We start from the raw sequence: 18,729 nt of genomic DNA on the forward strand, positions 1-18,729 counted from the left end.
TCCATGTTGTGAGACGTTTTACAGATTCGCCATGATTCATGAGTGTGTAACATTCTGTCATGCATATGTACCACAATTTGTTTTCCATTTATCTGTTTTTTTTGTTTTGTTTTGTTTTTTTTAAAAAAGCAGGTAGGAATATTTTATTTTATTTATTTATTTATTTAAATTTTTTTTTATTTTAACAATTTATTGGGGCTGATACAATTCTTTTCACAGTTCATACATATACATACATCAATTGTATAAAGCACATCTGTACAGTCTTTGCCCTAATCATTTTTTTCTCTTTTCTTCTTTTACATTTTATTAGGGACTCAAACAACTCTTACCACAATCCATACATATACATACATCAATTGTATAAAGCACATCCATACATTCCCTGCCCCAATCATTCTCAAGGCATTTGCTCTCCACTTAAGCCCCTTGCATCAGGTCCTCTTTTTTTTTCCCCCCCTCCCTCCCCATTCCCCCCTCCCTCATATGCCCTTGGTAATTTATACATCGTTATTTTGTCATATCTTGCCCTATCTGGAGTCTCCCTTCCCCCCTTCTCTGCTGTCCCTCTCCCAGGGAAGAGGTCACATGTGGATCCTTGTAATCAGTTCCCCCTTTCCAACCCACTCACCCTCCACTCTCCCAGCATCGTCCCTCACACCCTTGGTCCTGAAGGTATCATCCACCCTGGATTCCCTGTACCTCCAACCCTCATATGTACCAGTGTACAGCCTCTGTCCTATCCAGCCCTGCAAGGTAGAATTCAGATCATGGTAGTTGGGGGGAGGAAGCATCCAGGATCTGGGGGAAAGCTGTGTTCTTCATCGGTACTACATCACACCCTAATTAACCCATCTCCTCTCCTAAACCCCTCTATGAGGGGATCTCCATTGGCCGACACTTGGGCCTTGGGTCTCCACTCTGCACTTCCCCCTTCATTTAATATGATATATATATACATATATACACATACATATATACATATACACATACATACACACACATATCTTTTTTTTTTTGCATGATGCCTTATACCTGGTCCCTTGGGCACCTCGTGATAGCACTGGCCGGTGTGCTTCTTCCATGTGGGCTTATTTGCTTCTGAGCTAGATGGCCGCTTGTTCACCTTCAAGCCTTTAAGATCCCAGACACTATCTCTTTTGATAGCCGGGCACCATCAGCTTTCTTCACCACATTTGCTTATGCACCCATTTGTCTTCAGCGATCCTATCATGGAGGTGTGCAGTCAATGATATGATTTTTTGTTCTTTGATGCCTGGTAACTGATCCCTTTGGGACCACTCGATCACACAGGCTGGTGTGTTCTTCCATGTGGACTTTGTTGCTTCTGAGCTAGGTGGCCGCTTGTTTATCTTCAAGCCTTTAAGACCCCAGTCACTATCTCTTTTGATAGCCGGGCACCATCAGCTTTCTTCACCACATTTACTTGTTCACCCACTTTGGCTCCAGCCGTTGTGTTGTCCATTTATCTGTTGATGACACTGGCAGTTATATAATCTCCCGTCAACTTGAGCGGAGGAGTGGAGTCTAGCCTGTCAGTCAGGTCATAGCCAGTGAGGCCTCCGTGTGGGCATGGCCTTCTCCTGAGGATTCTCAGAACTCCTGTCTTCCTCCCCGGAGGTGGACACACACTCTCTCTGCTTCACATTTTGTTGACACGCCACACGAAGCTGTGCTTGATGGCAGTCCTGGAGCTGGAGGAGCCGCGTGGAGAGCCGGCCCAGCACTGAGATGCTTCTACAAGACTTTCCCCCCACTGGCCTGTGATCTTCCTGCTTTCAGCATCATTGCATGTGCTGCGTGAGTCTGTAGAAGAACTTATGGACCAGCATCGGACATAGGGGCTATTATTGGACTCATGGGCTGATTGATATTGAACTTCTGGACGAGGCCAGAATGTTTTCTTAATATACAATTACTATATATACTTGAGTATAAACCAAGGCACCCAATTTTACCACAAAAAACTGGGAGGCTTTTCAGCATAAAAAATGTGCTGAAAAAACTCGGCTTGAACTTGAGTATATATGGTACTCTTGGATATGAAGTTCTTTCTTACACATATCTGAGTGTTGATGGGTGTGTTTCTCTAGTCAACCCAGACGAACACAGCCACTTAGGTTCAGCACTTCACCTCCAAAGTTATTCATGAAGTTATAAGTCATCAGTCATCCTCTTGTGCTTAGGCGGCACTGGCTCAGTTCCGACTCCTAGTGACTGTGTAACGCAACACTGCCCGGCCTGCGCCACCTTCACAGTTGTTCCATTTGAACCCATTGTTGCGCTACTCTGTCAGACTATCCCTATTTCACTGCTCCACGACTTCAGCGTGCACCGGGTTCTTTTCCAGGGACTGGTCTCTCGTGACATGTTCAGAGTCCATGAGACAGTGTTGCCATCCTCGCTTCTAAGGAGCATTCTGGCTGTACTTCTTCCGAGACAGATAATTTGTTCTTTTGGCACGCGGTGGCATTTTTAAGTATCCTGCACCAGGACTGCGTTGGTCTCCGTATTCAGTGTGCCACTTCCACACACATAAGAGGCAGCTGCAAATGTCGTGGTTTGGATCAGGCATACCGTAGTCTGTCTGTTTTTAACAGTTTTATTGACATTTCATCCACATGTCACACAATTCAATATTTCAATCATAACAAGAAGAATTGTACAATCATTACCACAAACATAGATTTTAGAACCTTTTCTCCCCTCCCTCCATGGTTCAGTCTCCTTTAGAATGAGTTGTGTGATCAGCATCAGTTCTTGAGAGTGCTCCACGTCCCGCCCCACCTGCCCTCTGGCATACCTTAGTTCTCAAAGCGACAGCCTTCCTCTTCAGCACTTTTAAAAGGTCTCCTGTGGAAGGTTTGTCCTATATAATACATCGTTTGACTTCATGACTGCCGCTTCCCTGAGCACTGCTTGTGGATCCAGTCATCCTCTTACCATCTGGCTCTTAACCGTCATTTGAAATTTCATTGTCCTGCTGTTTGCACCAAGAGTGCTTTCCTCTTCAGAAGAGTCTGTTGATTTAAATGACAATGTTTACCTTTGGCCATTATCTCTGTTGAGAGTCCTGACAACCAGATTGGGGGGAGGGGGGAGTTACATATTATTCATGTATTTTTTGCACTTAAAAAAAGTTTTTTTGAAAAAAGGTCTTTTTTGTATCACAAGAGCCTTTAAAAATCTCAAAAGGGAGCCAGTGAAAAGTAAGGTTCTAAGGTAGGAAAAACTGGATTTTCTATGTTGTTGTTGTTGTTGTTTTTTGCATGGTCTGGAAAGTGGGCTTATCATGGATAAAGAATCTGCGCTTGTTCAACTTAATCCTGAAAGATTTTTTTTCTTTCCTGTAAGAGATTAAATGTAATACAGATAAATTTTTCTACCGGGATTTTCAATTTATTTTGCAACTGTCGTTTGTTGAATTATTTTTAAGTTTTCTAGAGACAGTCTTGCTTTTAGCAGTTACATCTGCAAGTCAGACGTGAATGGAGCTCAGGCCTGACCTCTGGCTGGCCCATCTTAGGTGGAAGCGCTGCAGGCTCAGCTGGAAGAGCAGACCAGGCTTTCCAGAGAGCAAGTTGAAGGACTCATGGAAGACCGACGGATTCGCATTGAGGAAATACAAATTCAGCACCAGAGTAACCAAGAGAAAATCAAGGAGCTAACCAAAAGGTGAGCGTTTAAGAAAAGCTATACCTAAAAGATGGTTGAGGTTTTTGAGTGGCTTAAAGGTTAAGCCCTTACACTGAGACCAGAGGAGCTAAATGGTACCTGGTTACCACCACTGACTGTTGTGATCAGGAACACTATAGATGGAGGATCCAAGTAGAATGGGAGCAAAATACGGAACAGAGCTCAAATTCTTAAAGCGTCCATACTTCAGTTGAGGCTGGAGGACTCCTTGCCACTATCACTCTAAGATACTCTTTTAACTTTGAACCAAAACTATTTTGATAACAGATTGGGTCATAAAAGAAACAGCCCTATCCATGAGTACTTGGCTCTTTTAACACATCATCTATAGGAGACCAAACTGTCAACATTACTCAGAAGCAAAGATGGAACGCAGGAGGCACAGCGGCTAAATTATCGCACACAGAACAACCAGAGTGGGAACACTGGGAGCGTTGGCCCTGTGGACAGTGTTCGTATGTCACTGGGCAAACAGTTCTCAGTCCTGACTCGAGCAGCATAGTGGTAAAGAACTTTCAAACGACTGTCTTCTTCAGGCACCCTTGCCGCCGCTGTGTAGCTGAGTGTCCAGGTTCTACCCAAGACAGCTGTTAAGTCTTCTTGAAAACCCATCTTAGTGTTTTAGCTTGATTCTGGAGGTTAAGAACTGTTCTTTGATCCACTGGTATGTTTCTTAGTGCAGTAGGTCTCTCTTGTTTGTTTCTCATGAATATGCAAAAATATGAGTATATACTTGCACAATAACAACAACAAACATGCAAATGCCTTAAACCACTACTTTTGTTTCTTACCCGGCTACCATTCATTTCTCATCTTTTTGTGATTTCTCCCTATCGTTTTATTAAACATGCCTTTTCCAAGCTCATCATTTAATTTCTTCTTTTGTGTATAATATAATAAGCTTGTTTATTTGTTAACAGTTTCACCTACATATAATTCCCATGAACATGTCCCTCTAAAAATCTGTCGATCCAGTTGTTGACTCTATAGGCTTACCTCATCTGGGTTTCATATATAGAAAATCATACAACATGAAGACAATACAAACAGCCCACCAACAATGATACAATGGGAAAAAATCCCCCAAAACATGATACAATGAAACAGAAAAACTTCAAATTAATAAGAAGCAGAAAATATTAAAACTGGACCAATTATACATTGGGTCAGAGGGAGATCATAGACAAGGTGTCGCAGTTTGACATCATTAACTTATTACTTTTTAAGACCAGTTAAATCTTTTTAGTCCCTCTTGTAATTAGTATCTCTTTATAGCTGACACACTGATCACTCCTTCTTTTAAATTAATCTTTTAAAAATTTCTGCACCATTGTCTCTTTTGGTTCTTCTGCCTCTCTAACCCTCCTCAGCCTTTTAGCTGGTCCCCTGGTCAGACCTGTGCTGGGGGCATCAGTAGTTGAATATCTCAGAATACCTCAGATCAGCCATGACTGTGATTAAATTGTTTCTCTGACTCAGCAAACACGCCATCCTTCCCATCTCAATCTACTACTTTCTTCTATTTACCATTTAATGTCATCACGTCTACCCAGCCTCCCAGCCTCCACACCTCAGGATCATCCTCTCTTACCCCCCAATTCTCAGCCCTCTTGAGTGTGTGCCCAGAAGCCTCTCAGACCCATTCCCTGCCCTCTCAGTCTTGCTACATTCAAGTTCAAGCTCTATTCCAGTGGTTCTCAACCTTCCTCATGCCGTGACCCTTTAATACAGTTCCTCATGTGGTGGTGACCCCCCCCAACCATAAAATTATTTTATGACCCCTGTGAAAGGATCATTCGACCCTCAGAGAGGTTGGTTGTGACCCACAGGTTGAGAACCCCTGCTCTATTCTTTTTGTTTAAATTCTATTGCAGGAATCTAACTGTCCTGCTTGATTCTGGCTCCTTTGTCTTCTACGGTGTTGCTTACTGCCTTGAGTCAGCTACTTGACAAGGCATTAACAACAGCTTAAAAATATTTGACAGTTCCCAGTCTACTTTATGATAAAGTCCTCACACCTGAACTTGAATTATTAGGCACTTCATCATCACGTGGCTCAGTGGGTGATTTGTTGGGTTCCTAATGAAGAGGTTGATGCCTTGGACCTATCAGCTGCTCTGTGGAGCATAGATGGAGCTAGTTTGCTTCCGTATTGATTTCCAATTTTACTCTGCCCTATGGGCTCAAGGTGTGTCAGAATCAACTGATGACAGTGGGTTTGGTTATGCTGAGTTTGCATCACCCAGCACCAAATTGACCTTTTCAGCCTAACGCCTCACCTGTTGTGCCGTTCACCTTGTGCGTCAGCCAGACAGAGAGCTGTTGCTTATGAAATATTTGCTCTGTGGCGGGCACCATGCTCAACACTGCCACCCCTAATCTGAAGACTTTCCCAGGCAGAATTAAGCTCTTTGTCCTTCACATTCCCATAATGATTAGGCGCCTCCACAGTGACGCTAATCACTGTGTGATAAGTGTATCTTTGTTCCCAGGGGCAGACGAGATAGCCCCTGCCTGGCCCTGCAGATCTTGGAGGCACACAATAAGCACTTGTTGAATACTTGATGGTCTTTATCAAGTTGTATCTCAACGCCTCTTTTTTTGGGGGGTGCCTCTTGTTGGATCTGAAACTCTCTAAATTTAAAGATATTTTTCACATCAGTTATCATCCCTTAGTCATTTTTTGTCAATGCCTTCTCAAACAGTTAAATCTTCACCTCCATTTTAAAGTACAGTGATTAAAACTGGACATGATAATCAACCTAGGACCGATGGCCAAAGCAGGGTAGAAGATGTATTCTGGACCTTACTCATGGTGTGAAATGTGTATATGTTGCTGGTACTTGTCCATCTTCATTTTCATTTTTGGCATTTTGTACTTAAACACAGCATCTTAACTTTTCATTAGATCATAAATGTTTTTATGGAGCAGTAGTTTACATTTTCTTGATAAATTGTAATTTTATTTGTTTTCCACAGTATTAATGATATCCTAACTCACAGCAGCTGTGTCGTGCAGAGCAGAACTGTCCCTGTGGGTTTCCAAGACATTCTTTACAGAAGTAGAAAGCCTCTTTCTCCCTCAGAGCAACTGGTGGTTTCAAACTGCCGACCTTGCCGTTAACAACCCAACCTGTAACACCACCAGGGACCTAAGTATTTTCGTAGTCCTTGTAATTACATAACCTGAAATGAGTACATGGGAAAAGATCTGATAAGGTGACTACAATAGGGCTTCAAAATGTTCGTGGAAAACGGAATTAGAAAGGTAATGAACATTTCCCATAACCCCTTTTGAAGTCCCTGCGTCCGAACCAGTTGTCCTGGGTAGCTGAGGTTCGACTGTGTTTGGGGAACCCGTGAGGCTGACAGTGGCCAGAGCCTCTCTAGTTCTAAGTGGCTGGTGGTCATAGAGCTTACACAGGCCACACTGAGGGACCTCAGGCTTCCCTTTGTGAGGGGTAACCACGCGGTGCATCAGACGTGCCGTGACCGCGCTCACATCCCTGCTTCTCTCCTAGCCTCCATCACACCCAAGAACTGCTCTATGAGAGCACCAAAGACCTCCTGCAGCTCCGGTCTGAGAGCCAGCACAAGGAGAAGTGCTGGCTGGCTGAGAAGGGTTGCTTGGTGTCAAAGATTAAGCAGTACAGGCTGCAGTGTCAGAAGAAAGAAGATAAGACTGGAAAAGGCTGTCCAGTTGTGCACCAGAGCCATCGCAACCAGAATGACTACATTAAGGTAGCTCCGTTACATCTAAGAGAACTTGTGTCTTTTTCTGCAAGAGTTGAAAGAACTCAGAGAGTGCCAGGGGATCTAAGAATTGTCACGACCAGATGCATTCATTCCAAGAAAGTTTTGTAGCAGCAACACGGGCAGTGGGTTTCACATCATCAGTGTGTGGCAGGTGTTCAAAACTTAGACTTCATTCGTCCAGCTAGTATTTATTGCAGCCTTCGTGTGCGGGAGGCTGTTGGGCTACGGCAGAAACAGGCTAAGCAAGGTAGAAAGTGTGTCCTGCATGACCAGATACTTGTGAAAACACTCACAGGTTACCAACAACACACAAGGTTATATGAAGCAAAACTGTCACTAGAAGGCACGTTTTAGAAGGAAGAACAGGGTGCTCTCTTGAACCTGGAGAGCAGGGTTTTTGCCAAGACCTTGACCGTAACCTGCAAACCTACAGCAATGCACAGTTAAGTTAGCTGGAATGGCTTGAAAGAAAATGTAAAGAAACTGAATGGAGACCAGTGAGACTATGCGCTCATCTGTATGCTAGGTTACTGGCTTCCTGGGCCCGGTGCCTGGAGACGGATAAGCTACGACAGCAAAGAACTAAAGTGTAGGTTACACATCAATTAATAAAATCGCTTTGACAAAGCTAGTACAAAAACAAAAACCACCTGTAGACTTGGGGTAAGGGCCAAGTGCAAAGGCCCTGGCGTCTATGCCAGGCATAGTGTGGGGACCGCAGGGGTTGTGGAGGAACAAGCGAGGAGGAAGTGGGGTGTAGGTAAGCAGGAGCCTCACAGGTGATGGTGAGGAATGTGGACAACGAAGTGACTTGATGTGACTGTAGGTTTTTATATCATTCTGGCTGCTCAGTAGAACATGAATAATCGGTGCTGCTGTTGATGTCTCTTCCTTTTTAAACAAGATCTTCAGAAATGTGCCCCCAAAATGTGAGGTGGTACCTTACTGGAGACAGATTCTCAGCTCCACCAGATGACTCTTCACAGGGTCAAACGTGTTTTATTCGAAATAATTTTTGCCGTGCCTACTTTTGAAAACGGCCTAAGAAGTATTCTGGACAGGTATCCTGCTGTCTTGCTTCTTTATACATTGTGTATTTCTGCAAGTTTCTCTCTCTCTCTCTCTCTCTCTCTCTCTCTCTCTCTCTCTCTCTCTCTCTCTTTAACCTAAGTGCTATTTGAATTATCTATAATGTAGAACAGATGTTAATGTTTTGTGGGCATACCCCCTCCCCACCCTTTGGCCTGCAGACCCTGAAGGAAAAGCTAGTACAAGAGAAACATCTGTCTACCATGTACCAAGAGCAGTGTATTTCCCTCGAAGAAGAACTCGCCCGGATTCAAGAGGAGGAAGGTATAAAGAGAGAAATCTTCAAGGTACAAACGTCTCTTCCATTTCTGGAGTGCAAGGTGTCCATAGCTCAGGGGGAAACTTCCCGCATTGTCCTGAGGGCTGTCTCATTCCTCACGTGTAGGACCGCACCAACAAGATGGGGAAGCGCTTACAGGTGATGACAAAACGCTACGAGGCCCTGGAGAACCGGCGCTTGTTGGAAGTAGAAGGCTTCAAGACAGATATTAAGGCTCTCCGACAGAAACTGAAAGACTTGGAGCAAATTCTGTACAAGGTAACCTTCTGCCGAAAAGGCAGGAAAGAAGTGCGGAAATAAAGTCCTTAGGCCTCTCCAGAAGAAGAGAGTGCCGTTTCCCTGGTGATTGTTCTGTGCTCACTGGATTAACTCCCCGACGGCTTCGCAGAGAATCCGTTTCACAGTTACACACTAGAGAAGGAAAACAAAAATAGAAATAATTAAAAGACGATGTCATTGTTCTTGTATCTAAACTAAACAGAGCAGAAATTGTCCTCCCTCCCAATCCAAGAAGTAGATTAGCAGAATTCTGTCTGTTTTACAAATGAGAGAAGTGAGTAATTGAGTTAGAAAGCTATTTTCCCCACTCAGACACAGCTTTATTTAGAAACCAGGTTGCTTCGAGAGTCTCACAGAGATTTAACCAGCCATCCACATACCCTAAATGATCACGGAATCCCAAACAAGGTGAATCGGAGAAAAAAAGAGGTGTTCTCTTTCCATCTTTAGCAAATTTACCAATTGTGGGTTTTACAATTGGCTTCTTTTTTCACCATTTGTTGGTCGGTTGGTGATCACGATTTCGAGGTCCCCTTTCTATTGTGTGAGAAAATAAGCAGCTCCACACCTTTTCTGCTTAAATTCAATGTTTCCTCTTCAGCTAGTCGCTGGATTTCAATAAACTAAAGATAGAGTTCCTAACAGCAGACCAGCAGATAAGTGAAATCAGCCCATCACAAAAGGACAGATCTTGTATGAGACCACTGTGGTAAAGAAAAACACAAAACAAAGGTTTTTCTTACTAAAAGAAACAGACTTTGGTGGTTCCCAAAAGGGGACGAGGAAGCAGGAGAGCAGAGGGTAGACAGGTGTTAGCTTGCATGAAAGACATGATAGTCCACAACAGGGGGAAGAATAATCAAAAGGGGTAGGGGGGCAAGATTTTAGGGGTCTTGATAAGTAGTTTAAATTGTTGAAATGTAAACCCTCACCTGATTTAAAATTTTTAATTACGATATTTAGCTTTTTTAAGAAAAAATCATAGAAACAGACCAGCAGAGCCTGGTCTTTATGACTGATCTCTCTCCCTCTTTCTCACAAATGTCATACTCATTTTTCCTTCTTTTCAAACTTCTAGACAACACTGAATACCCAGGCTAATCAGGACCTCGCCATTCTGTGTGAGGTCCGGGACAGCAATCGACGGGCACATAAGATACAAGGAGAACTGAAGACCCTGAAGTCCAAGTTGTTTGGTTTGGAGAATGAACTTAGACTCTGTTGACGTCCATTTCTGGTAATGCCTTCACCTAGAAGAGCTCTGCTTCCTGAAACCTGGCAGCCAGGCCCTCCCGCCCCAGAAGTTGTGAGACAATGGACGAGAGGCCTGCTCCCATCAGTACAGGGACAGGATAAATCATCAGGGCCACTAGGAAGTCTTTCCTTGCTCGCTAAACCACCCTCTCTACCTTTGTTGGTCTGGATTACAACCTGCTTTACTTAAGTTTTTTCTCCTATTGTTTATCTTGCTTGTATTGACAGTTTTTGGTTTGTTTTGCTTTTTGAAAGATGATTAAAACCTAGGAAGAGGGTTGTCTTCTGACGAGTCTGGCTACCAGGTAGAGCACCTTCCCTGAGCTCGCCTCTCTAAGGCACAGGGAAAGGCAGCAAAGCACAACATAGGAAGTCATCCTGCTGCTTTATTCAGTCATGTGGTAGGGCGTGAATTACCTTTTAAGGACACCCAATCTCATGAAATTTCACCAGAGGGCACTAGCGATTCTACTCTCAAGCAAACGTTTAATCTAGAAATACAGTCAAACCTGGGAGAGCTGGAGTTTGTGTCCGGTGAAAATCTGTCAAGAGAAGAAAAACTCGTTTCCCACCCACCGAGAGCCATAGAAAAGTGTCTGATGCACCCTGTCAAAGGCTGGAAACAAGGCGAGACTCAGGGAAACCAAGCCGTCCTGTCAAGGATGCTCATAGGTTTCACTGTAAGAAGTTGATAAGAGTGAGGGAAATTAAAATAGCAAATCTTGTACAAAAAGTTCCGCATTTACCAATACTATGGATTTTATAAAAAATACATCGCTTATATATGTTGAATTCACTTTTTCAATAAAATATGCGATTAGAAATACTCTGTTGGTGTTTTTTGTAGTTTCTTGTTAAGAGCACATTTCTATTCTGCTGACACATTTACCCCAGCCTACCTGTTGGTCTATGGAAGCGGTTCTCAACCTGTGGGTTGTAACTCCTTTGGGGGTCAAATGACCCTTTAACAGGGGTTGCCTGATTCATAACAGTATCAAAATGACAGTGATCAAGTAGCAACGACAATAATCTTATGGTTGAGGAGTCACCACCATATAAGGAACTGTATGAAAGGGTCGCAGCCTTAGGAAGGTTGAGAACCAGCGTTCTATGGTGTGTACAGTTGTGTCCGAGTGTAATCCTTTTCCTAAACGATTCCACCTGATGCTGGAGATAGCAATGATGCACAGCAAAGGGGGTGGCACTGGCACTTTGTCCTTCGTGTGAATCTGAGTGTTTGTTTTAGCCAAATTGCTGTGCCTTGGGGGCAAAATAATTGTGTGTACCTCGCCAGCTTCTGGGGAGTAGGTAGTAAACCATCATTTGATTCAGCTAAGGCAAAGACAACATTTATGTATTTGTAATTTAGAGAAAACAGTGATGAAATTGCCTCTAAGAAATATTCCCTTTTTCCAAAGGCCTCCATGGTTTTCTTCACTGATGATTTATGGAAACGTCAAGAGCAAACAGTTGCGGGCTTTTGGATTTCTATGAGAGGATGGTTCTTCCTTTTGTCCTAGTACATAGGGGGTTTTGACTTCAGAACTCCTGCCTTTCTTTATCCCCTTTGCTGGCAAAACAAAAGTATATGAAATTATAGAATTTCAGGATATGAAATAGAGCCCATTGTCTAGAAGACTCAGACCTACTGCCATTGACTACAAACAGCAATTGATGCTTCTATAGCTGGATCTCAATGCCAAGGGTATAATTGCAAATTATATACCAAAGAAACTTGTATGCTGAACAGATCAAAATAAACTCACAACTCAACAGTAAAAAGATAAATAATATGGAAAAGTATCTGAATAGATAAGCAAAAGATCAGTAATCACATCATCAGTTTCCAGGGAACTGTCAAAACCACAATGAAATACCACACATCCATACTCACTGCTATTGAGTGGTTCTACCTTCTAGCAGCCTTATAGGACAGTAGAACTGCCCATGGGGTTCCAAAGGTTAAAAATCTTTACAGAGCAAAAAGGGTCATCTTTTTTTGGAGTGACTGCTGGGTTCGAAATGTTGACCTTGGCTTAACAGCCACTGTTAACGCACTATGCAGTAACCCCTTATGCCACTAGGCTCTGTTTACATTGTTAGGTGCAGTCAAGTTAGTTACGACTGATGGTTACAACAGAACACAACTGCCTGGTCCTGGGCCATCTTCACAATTGTCGCATTCCAGCCCCTCATTGAAACCACGCTGTCAATCCGTCTTGTCAAGGGCCTTTCTCTTTACCAAGCATGATCTTTTTCAGGGACTGGTTTCATGACATACCTTCAAGGGGCAGTCTGCCCGTACTTCTCCCAAGACAGATGTATTCGTTCTTTTGGCAGCCCATGGTGCTTTCAATATTCCTCACCAGCACCATAATTCAAATGCATCAATTCTTCTTTGGTCTTTGTTATTCAGTCTCCATCCTCCACATGGACTATAAGGTGGTTGAAGCCTTGTGCAGCAGATTGACCCAGGGCAATGCATTGCTTGATTGCTTGATCCCTAGACGCTGCTCCCGTGAGTAGTGATTGTGCATACGAGCAAAATGAATCCTTGACAACTTCAATTTTTTCTCCGTTTATCATTATGCTTCCTATTGGTCTAGTTGTGAGAATTCTGGTTTTCTTCACATTAAAGGCTGCAATCCTTGATCTTCATCAGCAAGTGCTTCAAGTCCTCCTCACGCTCACGTAGGAAGGTGTGCCATCTGCGCATCGTAGGTTGCTATTGGAGCCTGCCTCCACACCTGATGCCTACTGCTTTATATTGTTTTTCTTCTCTGACTTTGACACAAGCAATAACAAATGTTCACAAGGACATGGAAAATTAGAAACCTCATGCATTGCTAGTGGAATGTAAAATGGTAGCTGCTTTGGAAAACAGTTTATAATTCCTTAAAAATATAAGCACTGTTAGCAAATGACCCAGCGGTTACATTTCTAGATATACAAGGGGGCTTTGAAATGTTCATGGGAAAGTGAAATGAAAAGACAGTGGAATTTTCCACGTGCTTTTTGAAGCCATCTTGTATACCCAAGAGAATGGAAAACATGTTCACGTGAAAATGTGAAAAAAAAATAGCATTATTCATAAAGTAAAAAAAATGGCAACTGCCTAAATATCCATCAACTGATGGGTAAACCATATGTGATGTAGTCATAGGATGAAATGTTCGGGCATGAAAAGAAGTACTAATACATGGTACAACATAGATGAACTTCAAAAACATATAAAAAAAAGCAGACCCCCGGGGACCACGTGTTGTATGATGCCATGCGTGTGAATTACCTAGAATAGGTAAATGCATAAAAGCAGGAAGCAGCTTGATTGTCAGGGAGGAAGGACTGGAAATTGCGAATTGGTACGGGCTTTCTCTGGGGAGTGATGAATATATAATTATGTAGTGATGGTTACCCAACCTTGTGAATACACTAAAAACTCCTGAATTGTATACTTTACAAGGGTGAATTGTGGTATGTGTATCATAGCTCAGGAAAAAAAACAATAAAAATAAACAAACAGAGAAAGCCCATGAAGTGGCTTAATCAGATACCTCAACATATCCCAGGGCTGTGGAGTCAATTCTGATTGATCAACTCTATAGAAGTTTTGCATGATGAAATTATTACAATCACTATCAGTCTTGCCTTTCTTCTGAACCACCACCCTTCCGGGGGGCAGGCCAACATCTAACCCACAGTGTCTCCAGTGCCCTTGTACAATCTACCCAACCCACTACCATGGAGTTGATTCTGACCCACAGCAACAATATGTATATAATTAGAACTTACTGTCATGAGGTCAGTTCCAACTCATAGAGGCCCTATTATAGAACAGAACTACTCCTATGGGGTCCTAAGACTGTAACTCTTCAGGGAAGTAAAAAGCATCGTCTTTTCCCCACAGAGCACCTGGTGGTTTTGAACTGTTGACCTTGCAGTTAGCAGCCCCACTGTGCCACCAGGGCTTTATATACCAAACTCACTGCCATCTAGTCAATTCTGACTCATGGTGACCCTGGACAGGGGGTCATTAAATTACAATTACATTTTAGTTTCGATGGATTTCCTACCAATTTATCAACATTGTCAGATTCTAAAATGTACGTACTCCCATTCTTTCCTGCAGTCATTGTTTATTTATTGTTTTGTATGTACTAGAATTGTGCTAAATCTTGTTTGTGGTCTTGCTAAATTAGCCATTGGGCCCCACAAACTGGTGGGGAAGATTAATGTGGAAGAAATTCACCTTGGCAATTAAATAAAGTACAAGGAATGCACAGAATAGAAATTATCCGCAGACAACATGACTTAAATGCAGTAATATTTGAGCCAAATCTTAAAAGGGAGTTTGAGGACAGCCAAGAGGTTGGGCATTGGAGATAGAGGGGATACTCTAGGTGTAAAGGCCTGGAAGGATGGAATGTGTGAAGCCCTACAAGTACAGGGGACAATATTATACAGGACAAGTGATAGAACATTTCACTAAATGATGATGCAAATCTGATGATTATATTAATTGAAAACATTTTGCATCATTTGCAAAAGTTTGGATTTATCTAAGAAGGGAACAAAGAGGAAACAATATAATAAAAATCTGAACTATTTAAGAATGTCAATTCCCAAATGAAGAATCCTAATTTGAAATGAAAACTCACATTCATTAAAATTAGGGGTGGGAGGAAGAATTGTACAACAGTACCTGTATAAAAGGCTTATCTCCTAGGAAATCCTTGGGCTGTAAGTGACTGATACCAGGAATTTATTCAGTACCTCTAGAAACCAAAAGAAAGAATGGTGCAAATGAACTTTTGAAAAGATCCATTCACAATCTTCTGTTTTGCTTACAAAAAAAATTTTTTTTGCTGCTGCTGCTGTTGTTTTTAAACTGTCAGTATTCTGATATATTTATTTCTTGTCCTTATCAATGCACATATTTGTTTATTGCTGTATCTCCAGCTCTTAGAAGGAGTATCTCATTGCAAGTGCCTGATAAGTACTTACTGAAGAAATTAATTAATAGATTTTACAAACAGCGATCACACTCTTCCTTTCTTTTTCAGATATCTCTTTTAACCTATGTATGAAAGCAACTCAGTAAGAAATTGTCTTTTAGCCATGAAATTTATGTGAGTTTTCACAATCGCAAAATACTCACCTGTTCCCATCAAGTAGATGTAGATTCATACAGGACAGTAGAATTGCCCCACTAGGTTGACAAGGCTGTCAATCTTTATGGAATAAGACTGCCTCATCTTTCTCCTGGCGAGCAACTAGTGGGTTCAAACCACTGACCTTTCAGTTAACAATTAAGCTGCTTGCTCACTACGTCACCAGGGCTTTCTATTTCTAATGCAACATCCTCTGACTAGAAGACTATGTCATCATAAAACCTTTGTGTTACATTTGGTCCAGGCTCGTGATTCTTACCACCTTCTCCATTCCATATTGAACAAGTTCTACCAGGATTTACTGTGGTATTGGCAATATGGCAGACTCTATCATTAAGAAACATCTATGAGTGGAATGGACAGGATTTTCTGATAAGTGAGATTTGAGGATAAGGGAAGGAGACCTAAGGAAAATTCTCTATCTATAAGGTTTCTAGCTTAAGGAACCATGGTTGCAGTGATACCATTGACTGAGATTCAGCATACATGAGAAGCAGCAGGTTTGGTTGGATATGTCCAGTAAATTTGGGGAAAAAGTATATGAAAATCAGGAGAGAAGTCTGTGTTGAAGAAATAGTTGGAATTATTAGCATATAGAAGATAATTGAAATCATGAATCTAAACTATGGACGTGAGTGAGATCAGAAAGGGCAAACATTATATATTTTTTATTTTTATTTTTTTTAACATTTTATTAGGGGCTCATACAACTCTTATCACAGTCCATACATATGCATACATCAATTGTATAAAGCACATCTGTACATTCTTTGCCCTAATCATTTTCTTTTTTTTTCTCCTCTTTTCTTTTTTACATTTTATTAGGGGCTCATACAACTCTTATCACAATCCATACATATACATACATCAATTGTATAAAGCACATCCATACATTCCCTGCCCCAATCATTCTCAAAGCATTTCCTCTCCACTTAAGCGCAAACATTATATTAAGAGAGAAAACATTATATTGAGAGAGAGAGAGAAGATAGCCAAAGCGGAGAAACCTAGTGGCCAGAGAAGGAGTGTGGTAGTTACATAATCTGTTGTCAATTTGAGACTATTAAGAGTGAAGGGGTGAGGAGGAGATGAGTCAGTCAGGGTGCACCATAGCACTGATGAAGAATACAGCTTTCCTCCAGTTCCTAAATGCTTTCCCTTCCCCCCCCCCCCCATCCGACTACCATGATCTGAATTCTACCTTGCAAGCCTGGATAGAGCAGAGGTTGTACACTGGTGCAGATAGGAGCTGGAGGCACAGGGAATCCAGGGTGGATGATAACTTCAGAACCAGAGGTGTGAGGGGCGATACTGGGAGGGTAGAGGGAGAGCGGGTTGGAAAGGGGAAACTGATTACAAGGATCTACATGTGACCTCCTCCCTGGGGGACGGTCAACAGAAAAGGGGGTGAAGGGAGACGCTGGTAGGGCAAGATATGACAAAATAATAATTTATAAATTATCAAGGGCTCATGAGGGAGGGGGGAGCGGGAAGGGAGGGGAAAAAAGAGGACCTGATGCAAAGGGCTTAAGTGGAGAGCAAATGCTTTGAAAATTATTAGGGCAAAGAATGTACAGATGTGCTTTATACAATTGATTTATGTATATGTATGGATTGTGATAAGAGTTGTATGAGTCCCTAATAAAATGTTACAAAAAAATTTTTTTAAAGAGTGAAGGGGTGGAGTTTAACCTGTCAACCAGCTCGCAGCTTAATGACCTCATTTTGTAAGTGCTAAGGAGATAAATAGCTTGCTAGAGGTGGGACACACCTTCACTCCCTGCAAGACAGTCCTGCTGACAAGACACATGGAGCTGGAGGAGCCACATGGAGACCCCTGCCAGTGCCGCGATGCTTCCACTGCCACTGGATCCACAAGACTTTCCACCCACTGACCTGTGATCTTCTTGCATTTGGCGTCATTGCATATGTTGTGAGGGTCTCAAGAGGAATTCATAGGTGAACATCAGACTTATGGGCTAATTTTGAACTCATGGACTTAATCTGGACTGGGCTGGGATGTTTTATTGATGGATCATTGCTTCTTGATATAAAACTCTCTCTTACCTACATATGAGTGCCTCTGGATTTGTTTATCTAGTTAACCCAGACTAACAAAAGGAGCAAACCAAACTCACTACTATTGAGTAGAGTCCCACTTACAGCATACCTATTGGAGAGGATGGAGCCATTGGTGGGCTTTTGAGACTGTCATTGTTTACAAGGGTAGAAATCCTCTTCGCTCTCCTCCGGAGCTGATGAATTCAAATTACTGACCGTGGGGTCAGCAGCCCAATGTGTAACCTACTACACCAGCAGGGCTCCCTCAGGGGATGGGTAGGAAGCGGAAAATGAATGGTTTACAAAGTAAATCGTGTCCTGGAAGCCCAGGAGAATGAGGACTTCAAGAAGAGGTGATAGCAGTCCTCGCGTGCTGCAGAAAAGATGGGGAGACTCGGCTTAAGACTAGACAGACTATTGATCCATGGTAGCAGTAACAGGTCAATTCAGAGCAACTTCAGTGAACTAGGAATGGAAGTTGGTAGGAGGCTGAGGAATATGGGGAGGAGACAGAGGAGAACTAGTTTACAAGTGGATAAAAACCAAGGAAAGCAGGTTTGCTGGACTGAGGCTGGCGAAGATGTCATCATATTTGTAGGAAAAGAGCCAAAAAGAAGGGACGACAAACAGAGCAATGAGAGGGGACGTTCATGAAGTTAGTTGCTGGAGGAGAATACCATCCAGTGCAGATGGAGGCAGAAAGAATGGATAAAAAGGTAACTCTAAGGGGGTGGTTTCCTCATTTTCCAGCCAGCAAGGAAATAGAATCAAGGTTATCCACTTAAAGGGAGATGGGGCAGCGATGTGATGGAGACCAAAAGGAGTGAATACTTGGAAAGATGGATGGGGGCAGACAAGGAGCAAGTGCTAGGATTTTGGGGAGCAGACCTTGCTGTAGGATTTCTTGAACTGATTGCTTGTTAGAGTAATCCAGCCTCTAACCATCATGGGGTTCGTAGGAGCAATTGTACGGCGCTAATATATAAAGATCGTAGTAAAGTCATAGAAGATAGGAGAGAGGATAAAATAAAGGGGTCAGACACATTTTATAGTAGCATGCTCACCTCCAGGTAACTATGATCCCAACAGCCAGATCAGCAAAGAGAGAGAGTGGGGAGAGAC

The 18,729-nt window shown here is 42.5% G+C and overlaps 1 protein-coding gene across 2 annotated transcripts in view; it reads left to right on the plus strand.

The window, feature by feature from the left end:
* Nucleotides 1–11,165, plus strand: part of CCDC77 (coiled-coil domain containing 77) — a 31,232-nt gene extending 20,067 nt beyond the window's left edge. For both annotated transcript variants that reach the window (XM_075552228.1, XM_075552229.1), the window contains exons 8-12: nucleotides 3,548–3,696; nucleotides 7,239–7,458; nucleotides 8,724–8,849; nucleotides 8,948–9,100; nucleotides 10,200–11,165. In XM_075552228.1, coding sequence (XP_075408343.1) covers nucleotides 3,548–3,696; nucleotides 7,239–7,458; nucleotides 8,724–8,849; nucleotides 8,948–9,100; nucleotides 10,200–10,346 — 795 coding nt within the window. In that variant the 3' untranslated portion in view covers nucleotides 10,347–11,165. The remainder of the gene's footprint in view (nucleotides 1–3,547; nucleotides 3,697–7,238; nucleotides 7,459–8,723; nucleotides 8,850–8,947; nucleotides 9,101–10,199) is intronic.
* Nucleotides 11,166–18,729: the final 7,564 nt, after the last annotated feature.

This window comes from Tenrec ecaudatus, chromosome 6 (genome assembly GCF_050624435.1).
Source record: "Tenrec ecaudatus isolate mTenEca1 chromosome 6, mTenEca1.hap1, whole genome shotgun sequence".
Lineage (NCBI taxonomy): Eukaryota > Metazoa > Chordata > Mammalia > Afrosoricida > Tenrecidae > Tenrec > Tenrec ecaudatus.